The sequence below is a fragment of the Pezoporus occidentalis genome, unplaced genomic scaffold, assembly GCF_034315485.1.
Source record: "Pezoporus occidentalis ecotype Australia unplaced genomic scaffold, CSIRO_AGI_Poc_V1 ctg138, whole genome shotgun sequence".
NCBI classification, from domain to species: domain Eukaryota; kingdom Metazoa; phylum Chordata; class Aves; order Psittaciformes; family Psittacidae; genus Pezoporus; species Pezoporus occidentalis.
The window spans coordinates 1792579-1809838 of record NW_026913188.1 but is presented as its reverse complement, the minus strand read 5'-3'; the positions used below and the strand labels follow the sequence as shown (position 1 = coordinate 1809838).

Below are 17260 nucleotides of genomic sequence, written 5' to 3'. Positions count from 1 at the left end.
CTTGGAAACATCCCCCCTGGCTCCCTAGAACTGAATGCATAAATGTACATCTTAAAACTCAAGAGAGTAAAATTAAAGGATTTGGCTTGTGATACCTTCAGAACTTGAGCTTATTTTTAGTTCCTTTGAACTGGAATAACTGTGACCACTGATGATTACTGACACCGAGCATTTTTTACTTTTCAAACAGGACAGTAAGTTACCCGAGAACACAACACAAACTTCCTAATCCCAGTTCCGACACAATCAGGGAACACCTTCTAAAGAACTTCAAAAAGGGGACGGTTTCAGTGTTAAATTTCTACGTTCAGCAGTGACTCGGTCTGTGTCAGCAGTGTTTGCACAGTGGTTTACTGCATGTAGAGCTGTCAGACAAGCACTGTCTAAAGGAAACCACACCCAATGAAGGAAAATTAATTTTAAAATGCCTTTTGAAAGGGATGAATTGCATTGTATTTGAGACTTGAAGCAGAACGAGGGAGAACTTAACTAGAACTCAAAAAGGCAGTTGATGAAAAAAGTAATGGCACGCTAAATGCTCCTAAGAAAAGGGGACAAAACCTTCCTTAGATAAACCTGTCAGGTTGGAGTGTTTAGAAAAGGAAAATAAATCTGTATTTACTTAGCATTTTCACCAGGTTCAAAGGGCTCCTTTGCAGTGATGGGTGTTTCAGGAAACCAGCAAGAAGTCTGTGTATGTGTCCAGGAAACACGAGCTTTCACCAAGTGCCAGGTCAAAAGATACACTCTGCTGGCACAAACCCCCATAAGTTATACACAGCTCAAATGCATGGACCTAACTCAACAACATCCATTTACCAAAATCTTCACCCGAGGACTACACCTAAAGGAGTATAAGGAAGTCAGAGGCAGGAGGAAGATCAATCATTGCAGACATAGATGAGACTCAGGAATGTTGATCTTATGAACTGCTCCCTTAGACAACCAAAGAAAATACTCTTTTGGCTAAACCACCTGTAAGCACAAGACACCCCCAAGAGCTTAAAGTAGTATAATTATATATTGCTTTTCCTAATCTGATCATTTTTTTATAATGTTTCCTTTTAATGTAATGTAATGCTGAAATTATATTAATGTAATGTAATGCTGAAATTATATTGCATTGTGGTAGACACAGAGTCATTTATATAGAATCACAGAATAGTTAGGGTTGGAAAGGACCTTAAGATATAGCAAAGACAGACTGAACTTCAGCCCTCTGATGAAGATCGTAAGTGGGAATTAAGGTATATGGTCTGTAGCATATGACAAAGACACAGGGAGAAAAATAAAATACTCTCTGGACTTTAGTTCAGAAAAAAGTAGAACAGATTACTATGACCTGTACATGGAATACCCAGACACTGTAACTGCAGTGAGTTACCCAGGGATCCTGCATTTGTCATACTCTTATCTATAAAAGTCCACTCAAGCACTCAGGTGCCTGGACTTGAGCTGAGATGATCTGTGCAAACACCTAGCAATGTGAAATCAAAATATAGCAGGGCAATAACAAGCCCTGCTCAGGAAGTTAGAGATGGGTAATGCACATACTGCTCTTAAGAAAGACACAGCACTTGAAAAGACCCTTCTTTACCTCTTTTACAGTTGCTTTCCAGTCCTATTCCTCATCTCTCCTGCAGCTGGAAACCAGTTTCAACAGGGGAGAGAGAGTCACATTGGCGCTCTTCTGGCCTGAAAACCACCCCAACTGAAGCGTGAATTTGGTGTCCCCTTCTTAAGTATGCTCTGAGATGGGCAGCGTCCATCAACAAAGAAGGGAGCAAGCTAGTCTTCCCTTCCTGAAAACGGCATGCTAAACTGACTGGATCCTCCTCTTTGTTTTCAGCTAGGAGAAACTGCCCACCAGCCGCAGTGCGTAAACCTGCTCATGTGCTCCACACTGTGGATCCTGCTTCTGGACCTACCCACCTGAAAGTCCAAACCCAGTTGGTGGGTCTGTTTGCCTGCACTTCCTTGGGGAGAAAGGACAAGCAGCAAGGTAACTGCTATTCAGAATACAAAGTGAAGCACCACCTCATTGCAAGAACTGTAGTCTCTAATTAGATGCATGCACAGAAGATGATTCATATATATTAGCAAAACCAACAACTGAATACTTCTTGTCAGACAAGAAATAAAATCTTTGGGAGATACTCTTTAGTTCAAAAACCCTCTGGTCAAATAAGAGCATTTCCTAAAGCAACAAAAATTAAAAAAAAAAAAAGAAGAAAAAAGAAGAAAACAAGATCAGATCTCAGGCAATACTAGTTTTTATCTTAAAAAATATGGGAAAAAATGGGGTGTGGGGGGGTGGGGAGTGTGTGTGGTGTGTGTGTGTGAAGAAAGAGAGCACCAAACCTTTAAGACTCAAGTACTCCACAAATATGGCTGTGGTGCTGCCTAGGACTTCAGATGCAGTTTCTGCCTCACAGGGGTGTACCAGGTAAACTATTGGTGCTCTTAAACAATTCTGTCCACACTCAGATGGTGTTTAAGTGGGGGGGGGGGGGAGAGGGAAGTGCAAAAAAAAAAATCCCTAAATGTTCATTTTCCCCAGGCCATGCAACTCATTAACAAAGGCAACAAGGTCTTCAGAGCCCTGAGATGTACATACCATCTCCTTGAATGCACTTTCTATGGCCCCAATAACCAGGCACTCATGTGGGATCTTCTTCTCAGTGAAGAAGCGTGTTGGAGGGGTGCTGGGCGAGCCCGGTGCCCCCACACCACCACGCAGGGAGGCTGCTCGTGTCAGCGTCCTGCTGTTGGTGGCTGGATTGTCGGGCTCCTCTCCCAGGCAGGTGGGTGGAAGGACAGCGGTGTTCCTCAGGATGTCCACAATCTCCTGCAGCTGCTCCAGGATGTGGTGCTGCAGCAGTTTGGAAGCCACCACAGCTGCCCCCGATCCAGCATGTCCATCAAACAGGGACCAGTAGTAGAGGTTGATCCCATCCGTGTCCTGGAGGAGCAGGAAGAAGAAAGGGAAGGAAAAGGAGACGGTCACCATTACAGAGTTACATGAGTGAGGTGCCTGGTGGCACATGCACAGCAGGTGGAACACGGGTAACCTTCCCAGAGGTAACCTTTCTGAAATGGAGAAATGCCCACTGTGTCAGTACAGTTCTGGCAGGAAGGACAGATGCTTATTTTTGCCACACACACACACCACTTTTTTTTTCTTTTCCTTAATGTCCTAAAAGACCCCAACAAAACAACCAGAAAAATCCCCCTCTGAACTTGTAATCTTTCTTACCTTACAGCCATCACAGCTTGCACTGACCAAGAACAGCTACGACTGCAAAACTAAGTTAACTTCCTAATGACTGCGTAGATCAGAAGAAAAGCATCTAAAAATCACATCATTGATAAATGATAGATTTACCACCATGGAGACCAAAATTCCACACAAGACAGCTCCTGATATTTGTGTGACAGACCTTTTCTTTCAGTAGGTGTGAGACAAAGGGCCTCAGTTTGACAACTAGTAAAAAGATGCGATCCCCACTTCTGTGACTGGTAGACATGGTCCATCCATGCAGGCACATGGGACAGCTGAGGCTCTCCCTGCCTGTGCCAGGCTGGGAACCAGCACAGCACACAGATCCTGGAGGATGGTAGGCACAAGTGGGATCATCAGCATTCCACATGCTAGCCTAGATGTTCACATCATCATCCTTCACAGTCCTCTTAAGTTTCCTGTACAGTACTGAACTTACATACTCTCTGATCAGAATCAGAGAATCATTTAGGTTGGAAAAGACCTTTAAGATCAGCAAGTCCAACCTTTACTCCAGGACTGCCAAGTCCACCACTAAACCATGCCACTAAGAACCGCATCTACACATTCTTCAAGCACTTCCAGGGACGATGATTCCACCGCTTTCCTGGGCAGCCTCTTCCAATATGTAATTACCCTTTTGGTGAAAAGATTCTTCCTAATATCTAATCTAAACAGTTCCCTCAGCCGTTCCTCACAAGATATGTGCTCCAGGTCCCTCACCAGCTTTGTTGCCCTTCTCTGGACCCAAAGAGCTATACAAGTGGTTTGGTATAGCTCTCTGCATAACATTGTGCTCTTAGATCTTATATTTTATCTCAAGCCCTAGCATGTCAGTCAGTACAACTGCTCTCATACAGGCAGAGTACCTGGAGAAAGCGAATTTTGTAGACCTCATTATTAAAATTCAGGTATATATGGTAATGCTATATATTTGTTCAGCAGTTATTGATTAATGCTGTGATTCTCAAATATTTCTCCCTTTCTATCTACATAGTTTCATCTGACAGGAACAGATCAGCTCTGCTATTGCTCTGATAAGAGCAGAAACCTTGCTTTTGTGGTGGGGTGCCTTATCACCCAGAGAAGGTCCATTTAACCTAAGGCTGAAGGCAGATTAAGTTCTGAGCAGCAGAAGCTCTGGTCTGCCTGAAAGACTTCAAGGAGCCATACCCTAGATAACCTCAATTTTTTTCTGAGAAAGTCACCTCAGGGAAGCTTTTAGGGCATAACAATACCTGTCTTTGCATGATATCATATTAGGCAGCAGCATGCAGAAAGAGTCTGTACAGCCTCTCCTTTCCCCTCCTTTCTCCCATCTATGCTGAAATAACTTTGTGGGGCTACCCTGCATGTCAGACGTGGGTGGGCTAATACTGATTTAGAAATAAATCATTTTGAAAGGGACAGGAATCAGGCAACACTGTTCCAAAACACCTCATGCTAAGAAAGCATAACCTATCTCACTGCAGTCAAAGGAACTTAACAATTCTGTCGGCATGTCACACTGATTGTGGTCTAATTTAGGATGACAGACATGATTTGTTTCATTCACCTGAACACTGCTCCCTTATACAACAGATCAGCATGTAGTCTAGGTACCACCTGCATCTCAGCACCTCATGCCCAAAGCACTGCTTATTTCAGATTTATGGACAGGGCTGTGAACTTTCAGCCGCTCCAGCTGCTCCACAAAGGTGCCAACCACTGGCTGTAGGACATGGCAAACAGGTTGGAGTAAGAACACCATGAATTGTCATTTGCTGATCCAAAAGACATCATTCATTGTCGCCCCAAGCTACAACATCCAAAACCTAATGCAAAATGTCTCTTTTAGCAACAAGTATACAGACCATCACAGCAATTTCATGCTGTTCAAAGGGCAAAATTCATTGTTGAATGTGCTTTATTGCTTATAACTATGTTTGTTGAAAAGCACATTTAAAAGCCTTGATTATAAAAATTATATAAATCTACTCTGTGTTTAGCTTATAGCACTACTGCAGTAATAAAGTTCAAAGATACTCTTAACCAGTGTATTAACAATAGTTATCTACACTGTGAGAGTTCCTTCATGAGAAGGAAATCAGAGTCTATTGTGCACTCTTCACTTCATTATTGAAATGCTGAGAAAAGGGAGCATTATAATTCAGCGCTGGATTACTTACCCCAGTAAGGATCATATAATGGTGAAAAACCCAACAAACGTACACATTTCTGAATGCAGCTCCTTAGCCAGACCCACCCAGGTAAACTCACCAAAAACCTGTTGTGAAATGTCAGCCCTGAAGGCATGCCTGGCAGTTGTGCTAGCTTGCTCTGGGCTCAGAATGCCCCTAGGTTCACACAACAGTTGGCTATAAAAATTCTGCTTAAGCCATTTTTAATGGATAATGGGATTACTGACTAAAAAAACCTGCTTGCAAAAAGAGATTCATGCAAAAGCTAAGGTATTTTGCCAAAAAAGAAGTATCCCAAAGTGAAAGTATTTAAAGTGAAAACTGAAACCATTTATTCAAAAAGGCAACAGTGTTATTCCTAGAGTTCTACATCAAACTGCTTCTGCTCCCATTCTTCTCTTGGGAGTTTGGCTTCCTGGCCAAAATCCACTTTATGATGCACCACAGATAAATTATTCCACAGCTTATGTCCGTTGAAAGGTGCTACTCCCTTTGGAGATGTGCTGCCCTTGGGGGAAAAAGCATAAAGGCATTACAACTCTGACTGAAATGGAAATATTTACCTTCCACCGGGAGGAAGAAGGTATTTTGTCATCACCCTCCCTCTGCCCCCAAACTATAACAGAAGCTTACAATTAAGAATAGATTCCCCCCCCCCCCCCCCCAAGTTTCCTTAAGTTTTCCAAAACCAGCCCTCACCAAAGTCTGTATTGGAGCTTTTCAGAAGATAAAGGAGAACAGTTATGAACACAATTCACTCTCATTATTATGAGCACAACACTGGATATGTCCTACACTGAACAAGCCTCCTGTGAACTTGGTAGTCAAATAAGGTGCCATCAGAGACTGGGAAGCTTTAAAACAGATGAGGACAATGGCCCATGATGAACAGTGAAATGGAAATGTTACCATGTACTTCCTTCTAAGCTAATGGGCAGCACAAATTACAACAGAGAAGCTCATATGGGCCTGAGCTGTATTCTTGGGTTATTGCTGATATGAACACAGCATGGCCACATCAACTACGGTGGTTCTTCTGAAGTTCACTGTTCTTGCCCCTTCTAACTTGGACTAGATATTCTTAAACTGTTGCTACCAGTTCAGCTAACTTCAGACATCTACACTGTACACCTCCAGCATATTCTTCTCAATTGCTCTCGTATTCAGAGAGAAAACCCTTCACTCTCAGATTATGCCCATCTCACTCTAAAGTAGATTTATTTCTCCCTATCAACTGCAGAAGTACCCTAGATTAACCGAGAGGGCTGTATAATAAGTGTGTTCAGTCAGGGAAGATGACTACCACAGTGCCACTCTCATGCACACTTTCTGTGGGAGATGCATCTGGGAACTGCAGGCATTACTGTAACCTAAATACTAGTATCCAGAAATTTCTGTGTATTCCTATGAAGCTTCATTTACTTTTGAGCTAGCAAAGAGAGTGTAACCACAAATAAATTATTAGCCGTCTAAAAAAGGAAGAAACAACAAATGCCTTTCCCCCAGCCTGAGGATAAAAATGGCTCCTCTCTTTGAAGAGCAATGAATTCTCCAAAACCATAGCAATTCAATTAGAATTAAATATATGGTGCAGTGACTCAGAGAATGAGCAAAGGGCCAGCAATCAGGGAACACAGATGAGGCAGAAAGCACAAAAAGGTGCTCACTTTTCCTCCCACCACTGAGATGATCTCCACAGCCACCAAGCAATTACCTAGTCTGCTCAGTTATAGGGGAAAAAAAACAGGCAACTTTAGCAATATATAGCGATAAATTTAGGACAAATTTTTTAGGTAAGCTGGAAAGTGCTTCCCATGTTGCAAACCTTCAGAATATTTTAATGAAGCTAATTCCAAACAGGCAAATAAATCATGCCGCCACTAAAGGTTTATTCTGAAAACTACAACCCACCATGACTATTATTGTTCCAAATACGACCCAGACTCACAAAACCCATTAGAGCACATCTTTGGTTCTCACAAAGTCTGAACTGGGTTGGCAATTGCCACCCCACCTTCAGAGAAAAGCTTTCTTATGTTACCAATGATATGCTCTGCTACCTGTGGTAGGCAACCAGTCTTGTGTCACATAACACAAATATCCTGCCTCATCTTTGTGGCAAAGAGTACTGCAGAATTAATCAATATCTATCCTCACATTACAGTGACAATTAATAATGCATCACATGAAGCCCTGCAACCTGAGTCACTATGACAATATCCTAGCATAGGATTCCCATTTCTCTCACTGATGGTCCTCAGCATTCATCGTCAAGGTACCCTGTAGTTAAAGATATCTAAAAATAGCAGCAGAGAAAATGCTGTGCAATTTGAAGTGAATGCTCCTGAATGGGGACAGAGGGCAAATGGGATTAATCAAGCTGCAGTGGAATGGGGTGGGGGGGGGGGGAAAGAATTAACTTAGGGTTGAATTTGCAGAATCTTTTCATTCATTGCTCTGCTCAGTTTATCACCTGTCCTTACAAGAAGAAAACCATATTTATACTATTTAACAGGTTTCCTTTGATTTGTGTGTGTGTGTGTGTTGGGGCTAAATAAATGTTCACTTCTCCATCTCCTCATTTCTGGCCCACCACCTCCTTCTTCCTATTCCCAGAAGCTCTGCATTGCCCACCTGTAGAGTCAAAGCCATGACAACAGCACCCAACCTGTTGATCTCTGACTCCTTTTTGCTGACCTTCCCAAAGCACAGGACTGCACTGATGGGGTTACCTTTAAACACACAACCTCAGATGCAGCTGCCATTTAAGTTTTGCACAATTCCCAGAAACCTGGGAAAAACAAAGATAGCATGTGGTCTTTTAAAAGATTATGCTGAAGAAATGAAAAATCCAAGGATGATGAAATAGATTGTTAAATCAAGAGACAGTTTAAGTTTCAATTCTTATTTCCCTTGTACGCCACACTTCAAAAACTAAACAAGAACAGAAGAAAACTTTCTTTTTATAGGACAAATACTCAGTAAACTGCTTCCTTCATCCCTTTTTCCTTCAATATTTCTAACAAAGTGCTTCACCACTCAGAAACTATTTCAGATTGTGTGTTACAGTGGGATTTCCTATGAGGCATTTACAGCATTCAGCCTCTGGCTTTCTTATTAAATACTTGCTGGGACAATATCATACCATTCACTGGAATGTCTCAAGCCTGTATTTCTACATCCTATTGATACAGAGTAAGTTGCACATTTAACACCAAACTCATATACTCCTTAAAAAATATTTGCTAACAATGCTATGTGAGGGAAAACCACAATATTACACTTAACAGTATAAAAAGATGAAAATGTAAAAATATGACACATTATAGAAAACATGTGCATATATATATATGTATATTCAACTAGCAAAAAAGGTACCAAGTAAAAAAATCCTACTAATTGCTAGTGTAAGAGTGCCCTCTAGTAGAAAACTATGCTGCTTGTTTTGGGAAAATATATTACAAATTTAAATTCACAAGATGTGGTCTAATAACATGGCAAAACAGGTTTTACACAGCTAAATAATGAGTCCTATAGCATTCATTCAAGTGTCATGCAGAAAACAAATCTGTAGATAAAAAGAAAATGTACAAATAACACAGTAACAAGTAGCATGAAAACAGTATACGATGTTATACAGATCAGATGACCCCTCACTTCAGCATTACATTCATTTCAGGTCAAAATACCACACACCTTCTTTCCTGCCCTGATAAGACTGTAGTGACAGATGGAGCCCGAAGTCACGGACTAAATCTTAACAGATTATTTTACAGGGAAGGTCCATAGATTAAGGGAATTATATGTGTGTGTACATACAAAAAGACAAAAGGAAAGGTGATGGTGTATTGGACAGCATGGGACTTAGATATAAGAAGAAATTCCTTACTGTGAGGGTGTTGAGGTGCTGGCACAGGGTGCCCAGAGAAGCTGTGGCTGCCCCATCCCTGGCAGTGTTCAAGGCCAGGTTGGACACAGGGGCTTGGAACAAGCTGCTCTGGTGGAAGGTGTCCCTGCCCGTGGCAGTTGGGGTCAGAAATAGATAATCTGTAAAGGTGCCTTCCAACCCAAACCATTCTGTGATTTTAATGCTCTGCCAGTGAGGAGGTGCACAAGAGGCTGGGAGGGAGCACAGCCAAGACAGCTAACCCAAACTAGGAAAAGGGATATTCCATACCATAGAACAGCATGTTCAGCATATAAACTGGGGGAAGGTGGCTGATCATTGCCTGGGAACAGTCTCGGTATCGGTCAGCGGGTGGTGAGCATTTGTATTGTGCATCACTTGTCAGTCTTGGGTTTTATTTCTTTTGGTTGTCTCCATTTTCATTACAATTATTATCATTATGATTATTACAATACTTTATTTCCATTATTAAACTATTCTTATCTCAACACCCAGGTTTTACCTTTTTTCTCCCCCTAATTCTCCTCCCCATCCCACCAGGGGACAGGAGGGTTAGCAAGTGGCTGTCAGCTACTTAGCTGCTGGCTGGGATTAAACCACTACAGTCAGAAATAGAAGAAAAAACCAGAAGATCTGAAATAAAAATGTTGCTTTCAAGAAGCTGAAAGGGAGTGGCTGTTTATTCAAAAATCAAGATGAAAGATACAGAATCAAAGTAGGGTATACACCAGTGAGAAGAGGAAAACAGAAAATTCTGTGAGATATTTCTCATAACACAGGGCAACTGGACATTTAACAAGGCTGACAATCATGAAGTTTAAAACACAAAAAGAACAGCTTTCAAAAATATGCAGCTTATAGACTCTACCTTTGTGATACCGTAACAGTATGATGACCATAATGATGGATACCATCAAGGCTAGTGAAGACATATTTCCAGTAATGAAATGGTTTTATATCCCTGTATTTTTAAAGCAATCTAAGCATATTAGCTATGTAATGTTTGAAAACAGTTCCTTCTGAGAAAGCTGATTAACCATGCAGCATACAACATAGCATGCCTCTTGCTCTTGAGAAGCATTTGATACTACTCAAAGACGGCAGTTTTGGACTGGACTTTGTGAAAAATACTACAAAGCTTTTTATGTCTCATGCATACCCCCAAAATACAAAAATATAGGCAAATTCAGTATAGGCTAATTTGGTGTTATACCTCTGCATAGCACCAAGATGTGCCTACCCAGGCTGGTGTCTGCACAGGGGTCTTTACAGTGTGCTGTGTGCATGACACAGCAATGCCCTTTGTGTCAAACAAACCCATGGCCTGGACCAAGCATGTTGTTGCTTATCAGTGTCTTTCACATACAGGAACAAAGTACTGCAGCCAAATGTTTGCTTCATTAAACATAACTGATACATATAAAAATTAAATAGATGTAGGAACCAAGCATCTGCACAAGCCAATAGCAGGCAGTTGTATGGACTTTTTAGGAAAGACTTTTTAAAACACAGCCTATTCAAAGAAATTCTGTTTTGCCTTGCATGACTGTACACAGAACTCATAGTCCCAGCAAGTACAGGGGCACAATTCTTTATTCAGGAGTGTGCAAATATGGACTTGAAAAAAAAAACAACCCATAACTGAATACAGTGAGGAATATCAACACATGGAAATGGACACAGGTGATTTAAGGATAGATCGAAAGAGATAAAAACCAGAGCTACTTGCAAACCTGGAAAATCTGTCAAGAGTCTGAAAATGCTGAAGCAGTAATGAAATGTGGAACAGAAAAGGGAGAGTGAAAGGTGAGGAGGGACACAGTGCAACACTTGTTGCTCAGGACCTCAGTGACCCAATGTAGCCATCAGGTTTACCAAGCCACGGGGTTCAGGGAGAGACACTGAAGCAGAATGCTAATCACAACCTGGTTTAAAACAAAACCACAACACAAAACAAAGAAAAAAAAACCCAAACAAAAGAAAGGGTACTTGCCATTCACTGAAAGACTAATTATCACGTAGGGAGAACTTGTGCTCTCCCAGCAGCAGAAAGACTGTATATCCACAGTGTCCAACTCCAACATTCACATAGGGCATTTGGTGTTACACAGCTAAATGTCAGAAATGAACATGCACTACCAATCACTGAAGCCTGAGCTCATGCTTAAAGAGCAGATGAAGTAATTAGCCAGTCAAGAAACAAGACAGATGAAGAATAGCAGATGACTGCCAGCAGACAAGTGCATGACGTACATCGCTCTCCACAACAAAGAGAGGAGCCATAGTCCACTAAATTCACTGAATGCAGTGTGCTGGATGACCTTACCCTATCTGCATAAACCAACCTTGCTATATGCAATACTGCTTCAGTGAAAAGAACCCAAATGACTGTCTGACCTTTAATTAAATTGCATGACTGTACAGTGATACCGCTTTGCTTGCAATGACCGTCACTGGATAAGTCAACCGCAGCCACTAAACTCAGTATCCTGCAGCAGTAAATTTCTCAGGATTGTATTTTCAGAAATGAAACAAAAAGGAAACTCTAAAGAATATTCCCCTCCTCATCTTTAAACTAAAATGTCTTAGATGCCAGAAATCAAAAGTCAAAGAGCAGAACTAAGAAAAACATAGTTAAGTGCTCTTTATTTAGCACAGATAACTCAGAAGAGGTAACTGAAAATATATAAACCGTTCAGTGAGCATCTTTTAGTGTGACAGTGCCACATCCTCATATTTATTTTGTACTTCTCCACTGACCAGATGCAGAATTCTGCTTACCGAATTGTCTTTCAGCTGGAGACCTTCTCCATTGGGCAGCGATGATCTCCGTTTTGAAGAGTTCTTGTTCGGTGTAGAATTAGCTCCTCCAGCTTTCTTCTTGACAAAGAGGACTTCACAACTGGCTTGATCTTCATTGTGCGTGCTCTTCCCTGCATTTATTACCCTAAGAGAAAACAACAAAAGCCAACAGAGGACATGTCCAAGTTAGCAAAGCACAGAAGCATCCATCTGTATCTCACGTGACTCCAGATGTATGGAACTGTAGCGCAGAAGTACTACAAATACAAACTGAATGAAAATCTCCAACTTTCTTACACACCTACATACACATACAATCACACATGCATGCTTTGTTTCTATACACCTACACGTGGCATAACAAGCATTTTTCAGGGAACTATGTCAACAAGAAACAATGGCACCATGAGCATATTTTACCTGCAGGCATACCACACTTTTCTTTAAAGGAACTACTTGATGGTCAAAGCTGATAAACTTGTGCCTCCCAGCTGTAACATGAGAGCCCCACTTGCTTTTCTACCTGCCAGCCTCTCTGCGACAGTGAATAATTAGTCTGCTGGCTAAGGGTGTGCATTCTGTCAAGTTCTAAGTCTTGCACAAACAAAAGACCTGCTATAAATCTAAAAAGTTGTTACTGCTTAAGGCACAGAAAAATATGCACTGCTATTATGTTTTAAAAGCAGGTATTAGAAACACTGTGACAGAAACAGAAAGTCTTTGCCTTGTATACCAACATGCAAATCAAGCATGCTTGTACCACAGTAACAGAGAGATGCATACTAAATGCACCCCTCTGCTACTGCAGAACAACATAACCCGCCTTCCTTTGATCCCCAAAACAAACCCCAAAACAACAAAACTCAAACCCTTATGCCTCTGTCCCAGCTGCAGTGTAGAGAGCAGCAGACCTACATCAAGAGTTGCAGGCATGAAACTCTGGCACTAAGAGCTCAGTACTAGCTCTGGACAGCCAAAGGTATCCAGAGACTTGCACCACAACTGCTCATCTTTGTGATGAAGCTAAAATAACAGGTACTCCACCACCACCATTTTAAAAACATAATCAGAAGTTTGCATTATCCAATTATTGTGGTTATTATCATCTACCTCAGACCAGACAAGTTCAAACACTCTTTCTACATGGGAACCTCATCACAAGCTGACTAATTTTGCATTGGTTGACACCATGTTGAGTAAGACACGTGCTTTGACAGTCCTGGGCTCACACAGGGAAAACCTGTGTAAGCCGGGACCATAACTTATTCTAACCAAGTAAAAACGTTTCCACTTTGATGCAAGCATGTCTTCTTTCACAAATATCACCTAACCACTCCTCTTTACTACTAGGTTTGAGCCAACAAGTTGACTGCTAGTCAGAGACCACATTTCCACTGCTGGACAAACACCAAGTTTCACATCAGGCACACAATGCCTTTAGAAACAACTGCGGCCTCTCCAGATAGTAAAACAGCTTGGAGGCACATCACAATCCTGATAGAAAGTTCAAGACATACCTGACTTCTTGATCTCTAATGTTTTCATTGCAGTAACATTTTACATAACAAGAAAACGCTGAAGACTGTTGAAAGGAAAACAAAAACCAAAGGAAGGCTTGCAGGGCACTCTGCCCCAGCTTGCCTGCTCTTGATGAAATGTCAATTCTGTGTCAGCTTTGCTTAAAGGTAATATATTCTTTTGATTCCCAAGGAGCAATATGATACTGTGACAAATGAGCATTCCTACCTCTGATTAGAAAAATCAATCTTCTAAGAAAACATGCATCCACTATAATTAACTGCTTTCAAATACTGAAAGCTTCCTTACAGTGCCCAATGTCACTCACTGCAGCCCGATACCTGCATGCACAATCCCACCACTTGGTTACAAGTATTTCTTGTAAATAAACACCAACTGCGAGTAAAATTATTTTGTGAAACACAGAGAGCAGGGATGAAGGAGCATCTAGTTGCAAGGCCCTTGGGAGCAGTTTATCCACTTCACCCCCTGTTGTGCCTAACCTTTGAGCAACTGGAGATCAAACACTGAGATGCTATAAGCTTCCAGTCTGAAAACTCGACATTTTCCTGACATTAGGAAAAATAGAAGCATGTATTCAGAAAGGGGGTAGAGGGGAAGGGAGGAGAAAATCACAAATACCAAAGCATTTAAACACTGCAGCAGCACAGAAAGTGTAGTTTTATCACATCAGGAACTAATCAATACTCAGTTTAGCTGACCAGCCTCCTCACTGATGCTGCTGTTTTCAATCCCATTTAAAAAAAAAGTGGAAGACACATAGAGAAAAAAGTGATTCCTTACAAAAATTGCTGCCTTCCTACTACTTATTGTTCCTAATGAAAATCACTCAACTGTTGGAACTGCTCTGGTTTCTGAGCTTAGTAATGGACTTCAGGACTTGTATGGTAGGAGATGTTCTGATGTTTAACAGTGCGTTAAGTTATGCACAATATGGTATCATTTTACAAAGCACTTGCCAAGAAGATTTGTCAAGGCACTGAATACATTAGAAAAGCTATGAGAACAAGGTGACCTAGCAGACTAGGTTGGGAGTCAGCTACAATGAAAGACCTGAGGTTGAGCCTGCGTACTGAGCACCTTGCTAGAAAAGAATGTGATTGAGAGGAGCATGGCAAGACTGAATACTGAGAAGCTGTGGGAGTTGGAATGTCAGTGTATTGAGGTGGCAGTACTGGGGCTGTGAACATGTTCCCTCCCAGAATTTCACATTATCTCCCAAGATTCCAGATTTTCTCTCTCCACCAGAGAATTAAGTTTATTTTGGAAATCCTTGTTAAGACCTGAACTAATCATAATGTCAAAACAGTGCTTACGAGTGCTTGTGAGATGGGAAGTGAGTAGAAGAGAGCCTATGTCAGACAGCCTTTGTCATCTAAACCCTCCACTCTTCTACTCTCACATCCCATCTCATAGCCAAACTTTAGAGAAGGGCTGCAGTGAAGCCCTGTGATTTTTAATCTCAAAGTTGGAGCTATGTGTTGATGCTTGATGCCAAGCACAGAAGCTGGTAACACCTTCTACTCAGCTTTAAAATCTGTCTTTGGTGCCTTTTGAAATCCTTTTCTCTCTGCAGCTTTTTAAGTCCCTCCTCGAGGCAATTCTTTCAAACAGCTTTCCAATGCTGATTTCACTGTTGTCTTTCCTCCTTGCTCTCCCAGACTTTAACTTATCAGGACAAAAACCACATCTAAGCTGCTTATACAAATAACAAAGCAGAACTAAGGAGATATTCACATCTCCAAAAGGTAACTCTTAATTAGACCTATGAACATTTTGATGGAAAATCTACCACCCCCCTCCTTCGCTGAGGAAGTGCCTCAGCTTCCTAAGATTTTCAGTTTCCCTTCGGATCTCCTTTTCTGTCTGCCTCCAAGTGTTATCCTCCAGTAAAGTAAACAGGAGACAAAGCAACACCTCCTCACACACAGTTAAAAACAACCCCTCCTCCACCAAAAACCTTCTAACCATATAGTTGTCCTCACTTCCAGTTGACCATGGATGCTAATAATAACAGTAATAATAATAATTAAAATAGATCATTACATTATATAAATATAATAATATGCAGGGAAAAAGGAAATAAAAAATGATTGAGGCCTATATAATTTCCTAGCTTTTATTCAGAGACATGTTTTCAAGGGAATTTTTGCTTTTGTTTTCTCTCCCCCTAATTCCTCAAGGAGCTGTTTGATTAGACCTATTCACGATCAACTCCTTTCCATCCCTTCCCCCCTCTCTCCCACTACCCATTCATGTCATACCCAATCTTTCACAAAGTTCAACCCAAGTAATGTATCCAATTTGGATCAGAAGCTCCTCTTTTTACAGGATTAGCTGTCTCTACACTGCTCAGTGTCAAACACACTGCTCAGTAATAAATATATAATCCTAAGGTTTAGTTCATGGTATAGTAATGCTAGAAAAAATATACACCCTACTTTGCAAACAGGAGCTTCCTGAAGCCTGCACAGGGAGGTGGTGGGGCTTGGTCACACCTCAAGAGTTACTCGCATCAGCCTTGATGGACACTTCAATACTTCATGAGACTAATCTCAAACATGTCCTCAGCTTAAAGCAAATCTTCCAGATGGAAGCCAGCTAGTTTGTTTGGCTCACAATTAGCATTCTGCTGGTATCTCGCGAGACCCCACATCCCATTAGACTGAATAGAAATGTAGGTCACACTGTGCTTCTATTCTTCATTCATCAAGCAGAGCTCTGAAACTCCTCTGCCAAGGTCACCGATTACAAAATACCAAGTTTATCTTACAAGAACCAGAACAGGCCAGTTGAACAAATCCAAACCGGGTTCTGATAACAGCTTCCTGACAAAAAACCCGAAAACCAGACAAACCAAAAAGCCTCCAAAGTCAGCTCAAGTCTTTTGAAGCATTTATATTCAGCCCTCTTTTTTTTCACATAGGTATCAGTAGTTATCAGTACATATACTTGTTGGTTGCTCTGCTCCTCCCTATATGGTATTCTTTGTGATTAGATGAAGTTGTGTTTGCTTCAGCAAAAGTTCAAAGCTGTGCTAGGGCTAGGTCTCCAATTCTGAACAAATTTGAAGTAGTCATCCGAGTACTTATATTGTTTAAACTCACAAGTCTATAGTATTCTCTACCTAACATACCTAAAGTAACAGGTAAAGGCCAAAAGCTCAGCAGAAAGCATGCACAACCGCAGTGAGAAGTACTTTTTGAAATGTAAGGGCTAGGAGAGCTACAAGAGCTCGGGGAGCTGTGTTACAGCAGGGTAAGTGTGGGAGCTGGCCGCACACACACTCCAGACCTACCCAAACTAAGAAATAAAACCTGTAAAAGCAGAGAGCCTGACCCACCCCCTCAGTTTAGTTGAGCTGTAGGGTAACTGACAACCACCTGCAACCATAGGACACCCCAAAATCTATCTGCTTCTCCCCTACCAAGGCAAAGTTCTTCTCCACAGTAGTAGAGAGCATTCCCAGTTCCACTTCCTTTGTAAGACTTGTTAAGAGGGTCAAGACACCCTGACGCAAACACTTCCAGAGCAAACGTCTGCGAAGCCTGC

At 41.4% G+C, this 17260-nt stretch overlaps 1 protein-coding gene across 2 annotated transcripts in view; it reads right to left on the bottom strand.

Moving 5' to 3' along the window:
- Positions 1-17260, bottom strand: part of PPM1H (protein phosphatase, Mg2+/Mn2+ dependent 1H) — a 148056-nt gene that overhangs the window by 73273 nt on the left and 57523 nt on the right. For both annotated transcript variants that reach the window (XM_062609498.1, XM_062609497.1), the window contains exons 2-3: positions 12149-12314; positions 2618-2962 (exon numbers count right to left, since the gene is read on the bottom strand). In XM_062609498.1, the coding sequence (XP_062465482.1) occupies positions 2618-2962; positions 12149-12314 (511 nt within the window). The remainder of the gene's footprint in view (positions 1-2617; positions 2963-12148; positions 12315-17260) is intronic.